Genomic DNA, 14,971 nt, shown 5'->3' with positions numbered 1-14,971 from the left:
GGCGAGCCGGGATCCCCTGGGCGGTGCCATGGCCCCTGGCCGGCATGGGATGGGATGGGTTGGGATGGGATGGGATGGGATGGGATGGGAGCAGGATTTTAGCAAAGCTGAGCGTGGGCTCAGCATCACAGGTATCTACCCCCTGAGGGCACTAAAAGGCACCATGAGGACATGGGTAGATACGTGTTCCTGTCTCCGTGCCATCACCCAGTGGGAGCCAGGCAACTTCTCCAGCGGCAAGGCGGAAGGCTCTACTCACTTCCCTATGACAGGGTTTGTCCTTGTCCCACAGCCTGGGACAAGGAACAAGAAAGGGACAAGAAGTCGGCCACCCTGATTCTCTTACCTCTGCCCACAGCCCAGGGGTGGGACCAGCCCGGGGTGGGCAGCACAGTCCCCAGGGCACAGTGGGGTGCCAGTCCCTTCCACAGCCCCCTCGCCCCCTGCTCCTCGGGCAGTGCAGCCACGTGTGCAGAGCCTTCCCAAGGGCTGCGTGCCACACGGTGGCATTTGCTGCCCATACGGTGATGCTTCCGAACCGTTCCCCCACTTCCCTCCCCTCCCGCCCCTGCGCCCACCAAACCCCAGCTCCCCAAACCTCCCGAGGTCCTCAGCCACCGCGGCATGTGGCCATCCACTCACGGGACCCACAGCCCTCTCCCACCCGTGGGTGGGGGACACCAGGGTCCCAAAGCAGCCTCTCCCCTCTGCTCCCTGGAGACCAGCCAGCACTCCAAGGGCTGCTCCCTGCACCCGTCCCCTGCGTGGCACCGAGCCCTGCCAGCCCCAGGCCTGTCGCCACCCGTGCTGCGTGATTAAGGGTGTGTGAGAGCAGGGGGAATTTGCAGGGCGCTGTAGTTTGAGCTTCTAATCAAGAGTTTAATCATTCCGGCTGGCGGCAGCGCCACGGTTGTTAATCTCTGCACCTCGCGGGGACCCGAGCGTAAGTCATCCTTACCCGGCAGGCACCCGCGTGCCTCGGGGCTGCCCGGTGCTGGCTTGCAGCACGACGGATGACCCCGGCTCGTGCCCGTTACCTCCTGGCACCAGTCTCCTGCCACAGCGTCCCGTCACTGTGCTCTGCTCCCCTCCTGGTCCTGACTCTGTTCAGATCTTGGTCCACCCTGTGCCCCATTTTGGGCTGATGAGCTTTGCTGACCCCAATGACATTTGTCCTTACAGTGCCACGTCCCACTGCCCCATGCACCCACCCCCTTCCCGCCACACCCCAGAGCTGAGTGTGGGATGGCATGGCTGGTTTGGGGTGATTTTTCCTACGGCACCTCTGGAGAGAGTGAGCCTGGGAAGCCCAAGGTGGGGCTGCCAGGGCTGGGGGGCCCCTGGCTGTACACCTCTGCCTCAGATGAGGGACATGGGCTGGGGGACACCTGGACATACCCCCCTGCTTCAGCTGGGGGACATCTGGCTGTATCCCCCTGCCCCAGGAGGGTGCAGGGGATGGAGGGCCAGCCCAGACGGTGCAGGGGGGTGCAGCAGGGGGTGCTCAGCATGTTTGTTCTGGGGTGCAGTGGGATGCATGTTCGGCATGCCTGCGGTGGGGTGCGGTGGGGTGCGGTGGGGTGCGGTGGGGTGCAGTGGGGGGTGTTCAGCGTGTCCGTGACTCAAGCACCACGCGGCACCGCATCCCTGCGTGCTTGCCATCGCCATGGCAACCGCCAGGCAATCAGCGATAATTGCGCACGTCGGCCCGGCAACGGGGCCAAATAAACCCCATCCCTCCTTTCGGGGGGCCGGTGGGGAGCAAGGGGGAGAGAAAAAGAGGCGGTGCAGCTGCTGATCGCCACCCCTGGCCTTTTACTGGGATGAGTGGCAGTGCGGGTGCACGGTGCCGGGGCTGCCCTCCCCATAGGTGTCCCACGGCACCTATGTGCCCGGGAAGGCATCAAGGGACACAGCCAGAGAGCCGCTCAGCTCGGCCGCCAGGCGCGGTGTCCCCCACAGTGCCACAGCTCTGCCAGCCCATGTGACTGGTCTCCCAGTCTGTGACCACACTGTATATGAGGACAGGGCTGCCCCACACCTGGCTGGACACCCCTGACCATGGCTGCTTGTCCCTGGCCAGCCTGCTCCTGACATGGGCTGTCCCCGTGTCCATGACAGTACAAAAAGCCCGGTACCTCTCCACTGGCTTGGTCCCTGTCACGCCCAGGGCTGGCTCTTGTCCCTGGAGCCCTGATGGGGAAAGGGAGCTTGTTTTCCACAGTGTACTCCTGCATGACAGTGAGGACATGGCATCACTCTCCTTCCCACTGAAAGAGCTTTGGGGGTCCCCTGGGTCTCTGGCAGTACCTGCAGCCATAGGGACCCGGGTGCAGGGAGGCTGCTCCGGGCTAGAGCTCAGGGAGAGAACTGTCCCCAAGGGAGGGGACCAGGACCAGGACCAGGACTGGGACATGGCTGGCACTGGTCCTGGGTGGGTGCTGGGATGGGGTGAGCCTCACCAGCTGAGGGCTGCTGCTGTCTCAGGGACAGAGAAAGAAGAAAAATATGTGCCTTATAGCCTGGAAGGCTTTGGGATAAAGTAAAGCTTCCTGGAGGACAGCAGAGCTCCCCAGGTGCCAGCAAAGCTCCTCCGGGGGTCAGCAGATATCCCCGGAGAACCGCAGAGATTCCCAGGGACCACCAAAGCTCCCCAAGGGCCACCAAAGCTCCTCAGAGACAAGGAGAGGTCCTCAGGGGCTACCAAAGCTTCCCAGGGGCCCCCGAAGCTCCCCAAGTACTGCCAAACCTCTCCGGGGCCAGCAGAGCTCCCCGAGGGCCATCAGAGCCTCAGGTGGGTGCAGGGGTGCCCCGGGCTGTGCGGGTGCCCCCAGTTCCAGGTTCCAGAGCCAGGCGGGGAGGGCAGAGGGACAGGGCCGGCCGCGGGGCCGGGGTGCGGGCAGCAGGGGCTGGGGGTGCCGGGGCAGCCCCCCCGCCGCTCACAGGCATCATTAGCGAAACTTGCCGCTTTCTAAAAATGGCAAGCCGGTGCCGCGGCTGCTCCTCACGCCCGCTCCCCAGCACCGGCAGCCGCTAAAAACAGCTCGGCGCTGCCTGCTGCTGCCTCCTGCCACCTCTCACCGGGACGGCTGGCATCGGAGACCACCGCCTCACCCAAACACTGCTTTAGCACAGTTTTGCCCGTCCCCGGTCCGGCCCCCAGCCCGTGGCACTCGCTGCCGGCTCGCCCTTTGCCGCCAGCAGCCCGCTCCCGCGGCCGAGTGCCATTGCGGCGTCCCTCGCAGCGCATCCCCGGGCGGCGCCGGTGGCGGGACCGTGCCCGGCTCTGCCTGCGCACCCGCAGCCCCGCGTGCGGCCACTCATGTTTTATAGATGGCTCCGATTTTAATAATTAATCCCTGCTAACGACAGCACTTTCCCCAAATAAAACATTTAAAGTGCTGCGTGTGCACGGCGCGTTGCCGGGATGGGACGCCGGCCGCTCTGCCGCAGCCGTGGCGGATGGGCACGGCGCCAGGTGGCTTGGCACGACTTGGCACAGCGTGGCACGGCCCGGCCCGGCCTCACCTGCCCACGGCTCAGCCCGGTGCTGCACCAACCATCCCCAGCCACACAGCACCTCGGGGTGCCACCACCCAGTGCCCACCTGTGGGTGCCCAGGTTGCACCTCTAAGGCACCCCCCGGCTGCGGCAGGGGTGCCAGGTGCCACGCAAGGTGCCACCCCGAGGGGTCACCCGCCTGTCCCTGGCGCCGTGGCAGTGGGCACAGTGCCAGTGCCAGTCCCAGCCAGCAGCATCAGGCAGCGTCGGACACGGGTGGGCACATGCCAGCCCTTGGCATGGAAGTCTGGGCGCTCGCTCCTCACCTCCCGCAGCGTAATTAGGGCAGGATAAATGTGGATTAGCATGAAATCTGTCATCTCTGCAAGCACATTCGTGGGGGGAGGGGGGCAGCCTAAAGCAGGGGCCGCCCACACGCACATCACCGTAACCACACCAGACTTGTCAGCTAACAAGCAGTTCACTGTGCCACCCCACTGCCAGCACGGACAGCCCTGCTCCCTCCGGGTACCCTGCTCCCACTGGCTGCTCCCACAGCTGTCCCCGTGTCACCGGACAGCAGGCCTGGCACGCATCTGCCCCCCAAACACAGCCCTGGGCACCCACTCTGCTTTGTGCTGAGGAGGGCAATCACCAGGGTGCCAGCCCATCCATCCGTCCATCTGTCCATCCATCCATCCATCCATCCATCCATCCATCCATCCATCTATCCACCCATCCATCCATCCACCCATCCATCCGTCCCTGCGTCCATCCCTGCATCCCTGCATCCCATGAGCTGCTGGTGCCCCAGTCAGCCACCCTGGCTGCCCCCCAGGCATGCAGCATCCCCAGTACCAGTGCCCAGCACCTCCCATTTCTGGTCCAGCCCTAATAATCACGCAGTGCCAGGCTCTTCCTGTTGCCACAGCAACTCAGCAGTGAAATGGTGCCGCTTGGCCTTCCGTGTGCGAGGTCAGCACCTGCACTGGAGGTCACGGTCACCCAAAACCCAGGCCAGGGGAGCAGAGCAGTCGCACTGTGGGGAAACTGAGGCACGGTGCTGGCAGCCGCCCTGACCGTGGGATGCTGGGACCCAGCTGCCCTAAAAACACCCTGGGGCACGTGGCGGTGGAGTCGTGCAGGTGCGAGGCGCCGTGGAGATGGACAGCTTGGCTGATGGGAGCTGACGCGGCCCCGGGCTCCAGCACTGCTTAATGAGCAGCCGAGGAGGTTTTATTTAAAGCCAGTGTTGGCGGCAGGGCCCGTGTGGCTGGACATGGAGCAGGAGCAGCGCTGCCCACAGCCACAGACCTGTGTGTTTCAGCATCCCTTGCCCATCCTGAGCTTGCCCTGAATATTCCCTGCCGCGAGCTCCACTGTCCCCTGCGCAGGCAGTGGTGAAGCAATAAAGGTGTCATTGAGGGAAGCTGGTAATGATTCTTGGTCACCAGAGAGCAGCCCCAAGCCCGGGGTCGTGTGCCCCACTGGACCCTGTGCAGGCAGGCAGGGAGAGGAGCAGTGGATGGGCTGGATGCCATCATGTCCTCACTGTCATCACAGATCCTATGGTTCCAGGGGTACTTTAGTGGAAGGGACACTAATCCCATGTCCTGGGCTCCACGACCCCACGGCTGAGCCCCCACAACCCCAAGAGCATCCTGATCTGATGCCTGGCCACCTGTCATCCCAGGAGCACCATGATCCCATGGGCACTGCAATTCCATGGCACATCCATCATGCCACGAATCCTGGGGGCAACCTGGCCCAAATGCCAGGACTGCAGGGGTATCGCCACCCCATGCCCAGGACCATGGCACTCCTTACATGCCTCATGCCCCACAGCCACCCTGGCCATGGGCTGGATGTGGCTGGGAGAAGGACTTTTAGCAAAAGCCCCCTAAACATCCCAAGGTCAGAGGGCCATGGTGGGACACGAGGTGCAGAGTGGGGCCCTGGCGTGGCAGGCAGTGGGGGATGGTTCTAGGGTGGCCACTGCAGCACCGTTGTGCAGGTGCGCTCCTTTCACTGGCACAGCAGCAGTGGGTGTCCCCTCCTCAGTATCTCCCATGAGGTGGGTGCCCCAGGAGTGGGTGGGGAGACACCTCACCCATGCAGGGGCACAAGGGTGCTGTCAACGTGGGGCACAGCCCCCTCAAAGACACAGCCCCAGCCAGGAAAAAAATATAATTAGGTTTTAATGAGTGATTTGAGCAGCCAAGAGGCTGGAAACTCCACGAGAGCCCTAGGAAGGCCAGGCCTCCCAACAGCACCCACTGGGTATGGGGCCCCACAGCACCCATCCACTACGGGACTGAGCCCCAGACCCCAGAGCACAGACTCATCACTGTGGGGCTGAGCCTCGCACCACCCAGCCAGCGCAGGACCGAGCCCCCAGCATCCTGTGGCGTGGGACCAATCCTGGGGAGCAGCCAGCAGGGTCTGGGTGTGAGCCGTGGGAGAGCGCTCCATGGCAAGCACCCGCCTCCCAGCGTCCATCCCATAGGGAGGGTGCCCCATAGCATCTGTCTGCACACTGCATCCCTCCTCAGGGGAGTGTGCCTATGGTGTATGGGGGTCTGGGAGATCCCAAGGTGCAGGGAATCCCATCAGCACACAGATGTGTCATCATTCTCCTCTTCTTCCTTCTCCTCTTCTTCCTCCTCATTATGTTTATCCTCATCCTTGCTATCAGGCAGCTGCCCCGGGGGAGCAGGGGGAAAGGGAGGACCCCAGTCCAGGTTGGTGTAGGTGACAGTCAGGTTGACATAGTGCTCACCATCCAGCGTGGCCAGGACACGCTCCAGCTCATCCACCAGCCCGGTGAAGGATGGCCTCTCCTCGGGCGCCGGCGCCCAGCAGCTCAGCATCACCCTGTACCTGCACCGACACGCCAGTCAGTGCTGGCAGCCCCCAGGACACCCCCTGCCACCCTGCCCGGCCCCAGCTGCACTCACAGGGTGTCGGGGCAGTGAGAGGGCTGTGGCAGGCGTCTCCCCTGCAGCAGGTAGTGGGCCATGTCATAGGGGTCCACCCCGGCGTACGGCGACGCCCCGCGTGTCAGCAGCTCCCACATGAGCACCCCGAAGGACCACTGCCAAGAAGAGAGCTGCCACGGGTGCGCAGGTGGGATGGAGATGGGGAATGGGACAGGGAGGGGGGGATCACGCCTACCACATCAGACTTGGTGGTGAATTTTTGGGTCTGGAGGCTCTCCAGCGCCATCCACTTGACAGGCAGCTTGGCGTGGCGGTGCTGCTGGATGCTGTAGTAGCCCTTACCGAACACGTCCCGTGCCAGCCCAAAGTCAGCCACCTTTACTGTCAGCGTTTCGTCCAGCCTGTGGGACACCAGGTGGAGGTGGGGACTCCTGGGCACCCCCAGACCCAGGCGGTTACCCCGGGGTGGAGGTCTGGAGGGCACAGCCACACTTACATGCAGTTCCTGGCTGCCAGGTCCCGATGCACGAACTTCTTCTGGGCCAGGTACTCCATGCCCAGGGCCACCTGCAGCCCGAAGCCGATGAGCTCCTTCATTGTGGGGCTCTGTGAGATGGGAGCAGTGAGCATGGAGACCTTGGCACCCATCACCACCCACCGCCCTGGGGTACCCCCTACCCGCTCCTGGGTGCGGATGAACTGGCGCAGGTCCCCATGGCGCATGTAGGGGAGGACGACCAGGGGCAGCCCGTGGCGGGGCAGGCACACCCCCAGCAGCGAGAGCACCTGGGGGTGGTGGAAGCTCTTCATGAGGATGCCCTCGCGCAGGAACTCCTCCACCTCCTCCAGGTCCGTGATGCCTGCGGAGAGCTGAGCTGTGGCCGTTCCGCCGCTGTGCCATGCCGGCACGCATGGGAGGGGGAGCTACTCACGGTGCAGGGACTTGACAGCGCAGTGGAGGTCCCCCAGCAGCGGGTCCCTGTAGGTGCCGTGGTAGACGCTGCCAAAGTGCCCTGCAGGGACGAGTGGCACAAAGCTGGCACCGCACACATTGGGCAGGTGACGCCACAGCCAAATCGGGGTGCCAAAGAGTCACCTTTGCCGATGACCTGGTGGCGGTGGGTGACAAGCCGATCCTCGGGGATGAGGATGTCCTTCACTTCCTCCAGCAGCTCCGGCCGCAGATCCTCCAGGCAGCAGGATGTGGCCCTGAGCAGGGGCATGGGGGATCCCCCGCCCGCTGCACCAGCACCAGCGCTGCCGTTGGCACCGGCGCTGGTGACCCATGCGCGGGGCCCCACGGGGCCGGGAGTGCCCGCGGTGTTCAGCACTGCCGGGACAGGCAGAGGCGGGGTGAGGGCTGCCAGCACCCAGCACCCCGCCACCCACCAGCGACACCCACTTACCCAGCACCTCTCTGTAGTCGACGCCGGGGCGCTGGGTGGTGACAGGGGGGTCGCTGCGGCCGGGCTGTGCCAGCAGCTCCAGGTTCTCTGTACCTGCAGGCAGCAATGGGGTGGGTAGGGGGTGGCGTGACAGGGTCCGGGGGCATCAGAATGCCCGGCGAGCACGGCACTCACCCCGCCTCTTCTTCCAGCGCCAGCGGAACAGCACGGCAGCCAGGATGCAGCAGACCAGGAAGGTGATGCCGGTGCCCAGAGCCAGGCTGGCGGCCAGGTCCAGCGATGTGGGGGGGGACAGAACCCAGCCCAGCGCTTCACAGGCTCCGTTCACACAGATCTGGAGGATCAGGGGCTCAGCAGGGATGGGGAGGGGGGGACTGGGGCGGGTGGTTGCCCACCTGGGGGGTTCCTACCTCCACGGGGGCCCCAGCCGGGGGCAGGCGCAGCTCGCGGGGCAGGCGGCATGTCACCTCGTTCTTCAGGACGTTGGGGTGGCAGTCCAGGCCCCCCACCGTCATGGTGATGTTCATGCAGGTGGCCACGGCATCTAGCCCCAGTTGCTGCCCAGACAGAGCACCGTGAGCTCGGGGGTCCTGGCAGTGGAACCCCTACTCTGGCTCACCCCACTGCCCGACGTACGTGCACCTCGATCTCATCGTCGCCAGGCTTGAGGCGGAGCCGCCTGCCCTCCTGCTCCAAGGGGTAGATCTTGGGCCGGGAGTAGTAGCGGAGGCGGAAGAGCCAGCGGCCGTCGGCGCCGTCCAGCAGCACGCTCAGGTTCCCCAGCACCACCTCCACCTTGCTCTCGAAGGGGAAGGCCGGACTGTGGCACAGCAGCCGATCTGGTGCCAGCGGGTTCTTACACTCCTGCGGGCAGGGAGATGCTGAGCGCCGGCTCGGAATGTGCCCAGGGGACTGCGGTGGGGTGGGCAGGGCCGGGGGGCGATGGCCCCAGAGCCCGGTGCTTACCGTGGCTTGGGTAGTCACACCACCGGCTTCAAAGCGGATCTTGGCGCGATACACGGAGTCCAGGTGGGTGCCGATAATGGTGAGCAGCGAGCCCCTGCAGCGGGCAGGGATCAGGTTCCCCGGGGTGCACACGCTCCCCAGGGTGCCTGCAATTCCCAGCACCTCGTCCAGCCCAGCCAGGGCAGGGGGAGGACAGGGCTGTCCCTCACCCAGGGCCAGGGAGCCCACGCACTCACTCATAGCTGCAGCTGGGGACGATGGCGGACACGGTGGGGTCGGGGCGGTACTGGAAGGGCACGGGGGCCGGGAACGCCTCCCCGTCGATCCACAGGGCTACCCGGGCTGCGCCCAGGCCACCAGCGGCGGGAGCCGTGCATTGGACCGTGCCATTGCCCTGCCTGGAGACACGACAGCCGTGGCTGGGGGACAGCGGGACTGCAGGGGCTCCCCGTGCCCGTCCCGCGCTGGGGACCGTGCCGTGCCGGGTGCGAGGGCAGGGGTGTACCTGGGCTGCCCGGTCAGGACACACTCGGAGCCATTGACCATCACCCGCCAGCTGCTCCCCGCCGAGAGGTGTTTGCCACGGAGTGAGAGGTGGGTGCCACCCCCCCGGGGGCCAAACGGGGGGTGCAGGGCACTGACGTGGGGCTCCTGAGCAGAGATGGGGTCAGTGGGACAGGTGAGTGAGCCAAACCCCCCCCCCCCCCCCGACCCTGCCAGGGGCGCTGCCAGTGGGGAACCATACCACGAAGACGAAGCCGCCGAGGATGGCGGAGCCGTAGACCCGGAAGCCAGAGGGTCTGGCGGGCTCCTCCACGGTGAGCACCACGTCTGCCGGGCCCCCCAGGGCTGCCGGCCCCCCCGGCTCCAGCTCGCACACCAGCACATCCACGAACTCCTTGCGGCGCGAGGTGGGCAGGGGTCTGCGGGACAGCGATGGGGATCAGCCCCAGGCCGGGGACAGCCCCAGAGCCCTCTCTGCTGCTGTTCTGTCCCAGCACACCTGTAGCTCTCGCTCTCCCCCGGCAGCACGGTGCAGCCTCGCCGTCCCACTGCCACCCGGTAGGCACCGCGGGGCCTGCGGCTGGGGTCGGGGTCCAAGTGGGAGCGGAAGGTCATTCCACAGAGCGTCACCCGGGTCCGACCCTGCAGCGGGGCACTCCGGGGATGGAACTGTGGGAGAGGCACCAGTGTCACCCCAAAGTCCAGTGACTGTTGCGGGTCCAGAAGCACCCTTGTCTGAGGAACACAACACCCATCCCAGGGAGGGGTCCCACCACGTGCCACCCCATTTGCCATGTCCCTCTCCATCCGAGTGCTTGGGAGCTGTGAGGAGCAGGGGGACGGCAGCGCAGACCTACGTCGGTGAGGACGGGTGGGCAGCTGTCCTGGACCCAGTGGCCGGTGCACTCGTGGCGGCGCCTGCACCCATCCCCACACCAGCCACAGCCCATGAAGCGCTCGGCCCGCAGGCAGCGCTGGCACGTGGAGAAGTGGCGACAGCCAGGGCCAGTGACGTTCAGGAGCCACACCTGGGGATGGAGAGTGGAGGTGAGGGGGACACATGGAGCTCCATGCCCACCTTATGCCCCTCAGACCCCCCCTCACCTTGGTGCCAGCAGTGAGGAACAGCGAGTGGCTTTGCAGACCCATGGCACCTCGCACTGGCCCCGGCTCTCCCAGGGAGAAGTTGGACAAGGTCAGAAGGTAGGAGCTGGAGCGCTGGAGCACCATCTGCAGCAGGGCAGAGCAGGGGGCTGAGCACACCCCACAGCCTGCCAGGACCTGCCATCCCACCCGACCCCCCATCCCACCTGGAAGACGCGTCCTTCTGCCGTGCCCAGGTGGGCCACAGTGACGTCCCCCATGGCGGTGACGAAGAGGGAGGTGAGGAGGACACCTGTCAGCTGCCCGTTGAACAGGTCCACTTTGTGGGAGGCAGCAGGGATGAGGGTGGGCTGATCCCAGCACCTGGTGTTGACCACCGGTGCTGAGAGGTTCACCTGTGGCCAAACATGGGGTGGGTGACTTGAAGCTGGCCCTGGCACCCCGACTCCCACATCCTCACAGGTAGGCACCAGCTTGATCTGTGAGATATTTGGTGGCAGCACCAGATTGCTTAAGTTCCCCTCCAGGCTGGGAAAATTTTGGAGAAAAAACCACATCGGCAAGCCGTCCCTCAGTCCCCCATGTGGCGTCAGATCCTGCCCTCCCCTCCCACCCCATCTGGATATAGTTACTTGTGCTGGCACCACAGGATGCTCACTCCAACCCCAGTCTTCCCTGACCCCTGGAGCTCAGCAAGGGGCTGGGGTGGAAGAGGGAGGCACGGGGTCCCCACTGGACACCCCCAAAGCAGAGGGGCTTGGGTCCCCTCAGAGTTTCTCCTGCTACAGTGTGAGACAGCAGCAGTGAGCTGTCTGCTCCGTGCAGGAAGAGGAGGGGATTTGGCTGCACCTTGCCCTGAGCCTGGCTGAGGACACCAAAATTCATGTTATGTGCTGGGACGAGGGGGCCCTGCCAGGGTGCCGATCCATCTGCATCCTGCCCGTGCCGGGGCTTGTACCTGGGACACGGTGTTCCTGCCCCGCGGCTGTGGCAGACGAGGAACCCCGGTGACTAATTGCACTTCCGCCTGCGGTTTATTTGCCCGGAGAAGGCGGTGGCTGGGCCCGGGGGACAAGGCAGGAGCAGCCCGCACCTCGCACATGCAGCCTGCGAAGCACCGAGGCCCTGTGGCTTTCCCGCCCCCCTCGCATAAACAAGCTGGAGAGGGTGGCTGGGGTCCAGGGACAGTCACCACGGGGGCCGGAGTCGAGGCTGCCGGGGAGGCCATTCCAGGAGAGGAATTGGCCCAATTCACTGCCATGACACGTGGCAGTGTGCCCATGTGCTGGCACATGTACCAGTGAGGTGGGGGGCTCACAGGATCCCCACCCTCACCCGGCCTCCTCAATGCAGCCGGGGCTGCCGGAACGCAGCAGCCCCTGCAGTAGGTGGTGGATGGCTGCTGGGCTGACTCACACCTGGCTGATGCCACTCTCCCCCTGCCCTGCCCTACCCCACCCCACCATCCATCCCACTATACCGGTGTTTCCCAGCTCCTGAACCCACTTTCCCACATCCCAGCCAACCCCCGGGGTCCCTGGGCCGGATGCGGCGCAGGGTGGAGCACTCACATTGTGTGGGCAGTACTCCACCGGCTGGAAGAAACTGAGCCCCCGCAGCAGTGGCTGGTGCCCGGTGCCACAGCACTTCTTCATGCCCTCCTCCATGGCCTGATTGAGGAGGCGGAGGGGGAAGGCGCAGACGGCCGAGTTCTCCTGTGGCACTCGGCTTTCCGGCCGGCTCTCGGCAAAGGCACCGAAGAGCACCGTGTCGGTGTCGTTGATGCCGAGGTCGCGGGCCAGCTGTGCACCAGGGCGGGTGGCGTGGGCTGCCTGCAGCACATTGTAGGCGATGTCCCTCTCGGCATCCTTCTCGCCGCTGCGCCGGCGCCGGCGCTTGGACTCAAAGCGGCAGTCGAGGACGAGCTCGCGGTAGCGGCGGAGGTCGCGCTCGTGGGTGCTGAGCCGCGCCAGGCGCGTGTGGTACGCTGTTGATCCCGGCCGTTCTCGCTGCACCATCAGGAAGTAGACGTGGTCCCCGTCGGCAAAGGAGTGCACATAGTGGATGGTGTAGTTGTCGCGGTATTGTGGCAGCACCGTCAGCCACTGGAAGTCATTTGAAAAGCCATCCAAGGTGCCCTTCAGGCGTCGGATGGACACCGACTGTGGGCTGTACCGTGCTGCCACGCTGCTGTTGATGGTGGAGCCGAGGTAGAAGACAGAGGCATAGGAGGTGGCCACCACAGTGGCACTGGTCCCCAGCGGGCTGACCACACAGTCAGGGCAGAAGGCAGGGCTGTTGCCCATGGCCGAGTACAGGCAGTGTGTGGCTGTGATGGCCACCTTGCCGTCCCGCACCTCCAGCTGGTGCTGATAGCACAGCCCATGCTGTGCTGTGCCACAGCTGTACAGCCATGGCTCCAGCGGGTCAAGCAGCAACAGGACATTGTCTGTGTCCTCAGGGCCATCTGTGGTGGCTGGGCACAGGTGACAGATCTCACACTCGGCACTGCCCACTGGGCCGGTGATAAGGACGGAGAGCAGGCGCAGCTCGGGGCTGACCAAAAGGATGCGGTTGCGGACGGCCACAAAGGCAGCGACTGGGCCGTCGGAGTCGGTGAAGACAGCAACATTCTGGATGGGTCTGCCAGCATCAAGGCTGGGCAGCGTGTAGGGGATGGAGAAGTTCCTGGTGGAGCTGTAAGGGATGCGGGGACACTGCCAGGCACCGGCACCCAGCAGGGCCAGGGCGAGCTGCAGCCAGAGGCACACACAGCACAACAGGCCCATGCTGTGCGGTGCCCCTGGTGTAGGGTTATCAACGGTGCTCAGCAGCCAGCAGGCTCAGAACGTGTGGAGGATGGGCCACCATTGCACCTGCCAAAATGAAAAAGGAAGGGTTTTACCCGCTTATTTTAGGTGAGGACCCAGGCACAGCCACAGCCGGGTGTCAGTTGGGGCTGCCAGGGTTCCCAAGGGCCAGATGACGATGGGTAATGCCGAGGGAGGATCAGTCACACCAAACCTCTTCCGAAATATCATGAGTAGGAGGTGATGCCAAGCTGCCTGTGGCAGAGGGACAAATCCTGCCTTCTGCCACCTACAGACACTGCCTGTCACCCTGGGGCATCTCTGCCCTGCAATGACCCATTCCGGGGACTGGGATAGAGACCCTCCCAGCCCCCCCGGACAGCAGCGGGGACTGGAGATCCCTGCGGGACTAGGACAAGGCCCCCGCCAGTCTTCGGGGACTGGGACCCCGAATTACCCCCGGTCTCCATCCCCGGCCCCGCCGCAGCTCACCAGGTCCGGGATCTCCACTGGCTCCGGCTGCCCCCGCCCCATCCGTCCGGTCCGGTCCGATCCGAGCGCTGCCGGGCCGCAGGGCGCTCACCTGGGCGCTGCCGTGCCGTGCCGTGCCGGGACAGGGCGGAGCGGAGCGGGGCCGGGACGGAGCAGGCGAGGCGGGACGGGACGGGGCGGGCCGGGGTGGGCGGGTCCTGCCCCCGCGCCGCCCGGGGCTCCCCGAGGGCCGGCACCGGCACACGCAGCCCGGGGGCGCGGGGCTGTTCGGGGGAACAAGGAGATCGGGGTACCCGGGCGGAGTCGCTGGGCACTCCCGGGGAGACAGGCACGGCCGGCACGGTGCCCAAGAGGCGCACGGTGTGAGTCGGGGCCGCTGATCGGAACGCGGGCGCAGGGCTGGCACACTGCCTCGGGGCCCGCTGCGGGTCCGGGTGGCCGTCGGGGGTTCTCCGCGGCTGGGAGGCGGCTGCCAGCAGCATCCCTGGGTACGAGTGGGGTCCTGGGTGTCGGTACCGCGTGGCCCCTCGGCCGCAGCCCCGCCGCCGTAGGGACAGCTGACAGCCCGACACACGGAATGGAAATTGCCGCTTCCCCACAGCTGCCGCGGTAGCACCGCGTTCACTGCTCGCTTCCAGGCCAACAGAGCAGCCTTGAGGGGTGCGGCAGGCTCAGCACCGGAGTTCCCAGCTGGGAGAAAAGAGCCGGGCTGGGAGAGCCACAGCTTTGTCAGGGCAGCTGTGAGGGTTATTTCTGTTGTGCCCATTCTGTATCTCATGTCCCTTTCCTCCCTGGCCGCCTGCAGTGGCAGGTGCCAGCACCTCCGGGAGTGACTGCTGTTCGTAGGGATGTGGGAAGATTCTTTACATCCCGATCCATGCACGGGTTTGCCCTCCGAGCGCCCTGCTGCCCTCAGACGCTGGGCCCGTGAACCCCAGCTTTGCACATGGACCTTTCCTCCAGGTGAGCGGGGTGCTGGGGACTTTGGTCCCAGGAGGGGCTGCCGAAAATGCCCTGTGCCTGCCGCCTGGCCAGCCCCGGCCTCCCAGGCTCCCGCCCCGTGTTGTGCAAGGCCCGGCAGTTCCGCTGGCTGCGGGCCTTACCCAACAGCTCCTTCCCTCCTTCCTCTGGCTGCGCCTCTCGGTTTCGACATGAGCTGGCCGCGGCCAGCTCAGCCCGGGGATTTTGCCGCTCCCAGTCTCCAGTCAGCGCCGCCTCCTGCCAGCACAACCCGACAGCCCCGCACCAC

At 65.4% G+C, this 14,971-nt stretch overlaps 1 protein-coding gene across 2 annotated transcripts; it reads right to left on the bottom strand.

Annotated features, from left to right (window-relative positions):
• Positions 1-5,681: 5,681 nt before the first annotated feature.
• MST1R (macrophage stimulating 1 receptor) lies at positions 5,682-13,850 on the bottom strand. 2 transcript variants are annotated; one of them, XM_038148913.1, is made up of 21 exons: positions 13,723-13,850; positions 11,992-13,296; positions 10,627-10,815; positions 10,421-10,546; positions 10,174-10,344; positions 9,816-9,985; positions 9,558-9,735; positions 9,318-9,463; positions 9,049-9,210; positions 8,813-8,906; positions 8,483-8,710; positions 8,257-8,403; positions 8,021-8,180; positions 7,847-7,939; positions 7,537-7,770; positions 7,373-7,453; positions 7,119-7,300; positions 6,937-7,046; positions 6,676-6,841; positions 6,459-6,595; positions 6,111-6,381 (listed from the first exon to the last, which is right to left on the bottom strand). In XM_038148913.1, exons 2-21 carry the CDS (start codon positions 13,207-13,209, stop codon positions 6,111-6,113), a joined length of 4,263 nt encoding a protein of 1,420 aa, XP_038004841.1. In that variant the 5' UTR covers positions 13,210-13,296; positions 13,723-13,850. The 2 variants fall into 2 exon arrangements, with proteins under 2 accessions (XP_038004843.1, XP_038004841.1); XM_038148915.1 differs by lacking the exon at positions 13,723-13,850 and having other exon boundaries at positions 5,682-6,381; positions 11,992-13,209.
• Between the last annotated feature and the right edge of the window lie 1,121 nt (positions 13,851-14,971).

The sequence above is a fragment of the Motacilla alba genome, chromosome 12 (genome assembly GCF_015832195.1).
Source record: "Motacilla alba alba isolate MOTALB_02 chromosome 12, Motacilla_alba_V1.0_pri, whole genome shotgun sequence".
NCBI lineage: Eukaryota > Metazoa > Chordata > Aves > Passeriformes > Motacillidae > Motacilla > Motacilla alba.
Note: the sequence above shows the minus strand (reverse complement) of the source record. Positions and strands in the feature narration are given on the sequence as shown.

Bases quoted from the DNA above. Each gene is read 5' to 3' on its own strand.
- MST1R (XM_038148913.1), bottom strand. From the start codon at position 13,209: ATGGGCCTGTTGTGCTGTGTGTGCCTCTGGCTGCAGCTCGCCCTGGCC. The intron at 8,404-8,482 runs GTACGTCGGGCA...CTGTCTGGGCAG, and splicing joins ACGATGAGATCGAGGTGCAC to CAACTGGGGCTAGATGCCGT. The intron at 6,842-6,936 runs GTAAGTGTGGCT...GGTGTCCCACAG, and splicing joins CTGGCAGCCAGGAACTGCAT to GCTGGACGAAACGCTGACAG.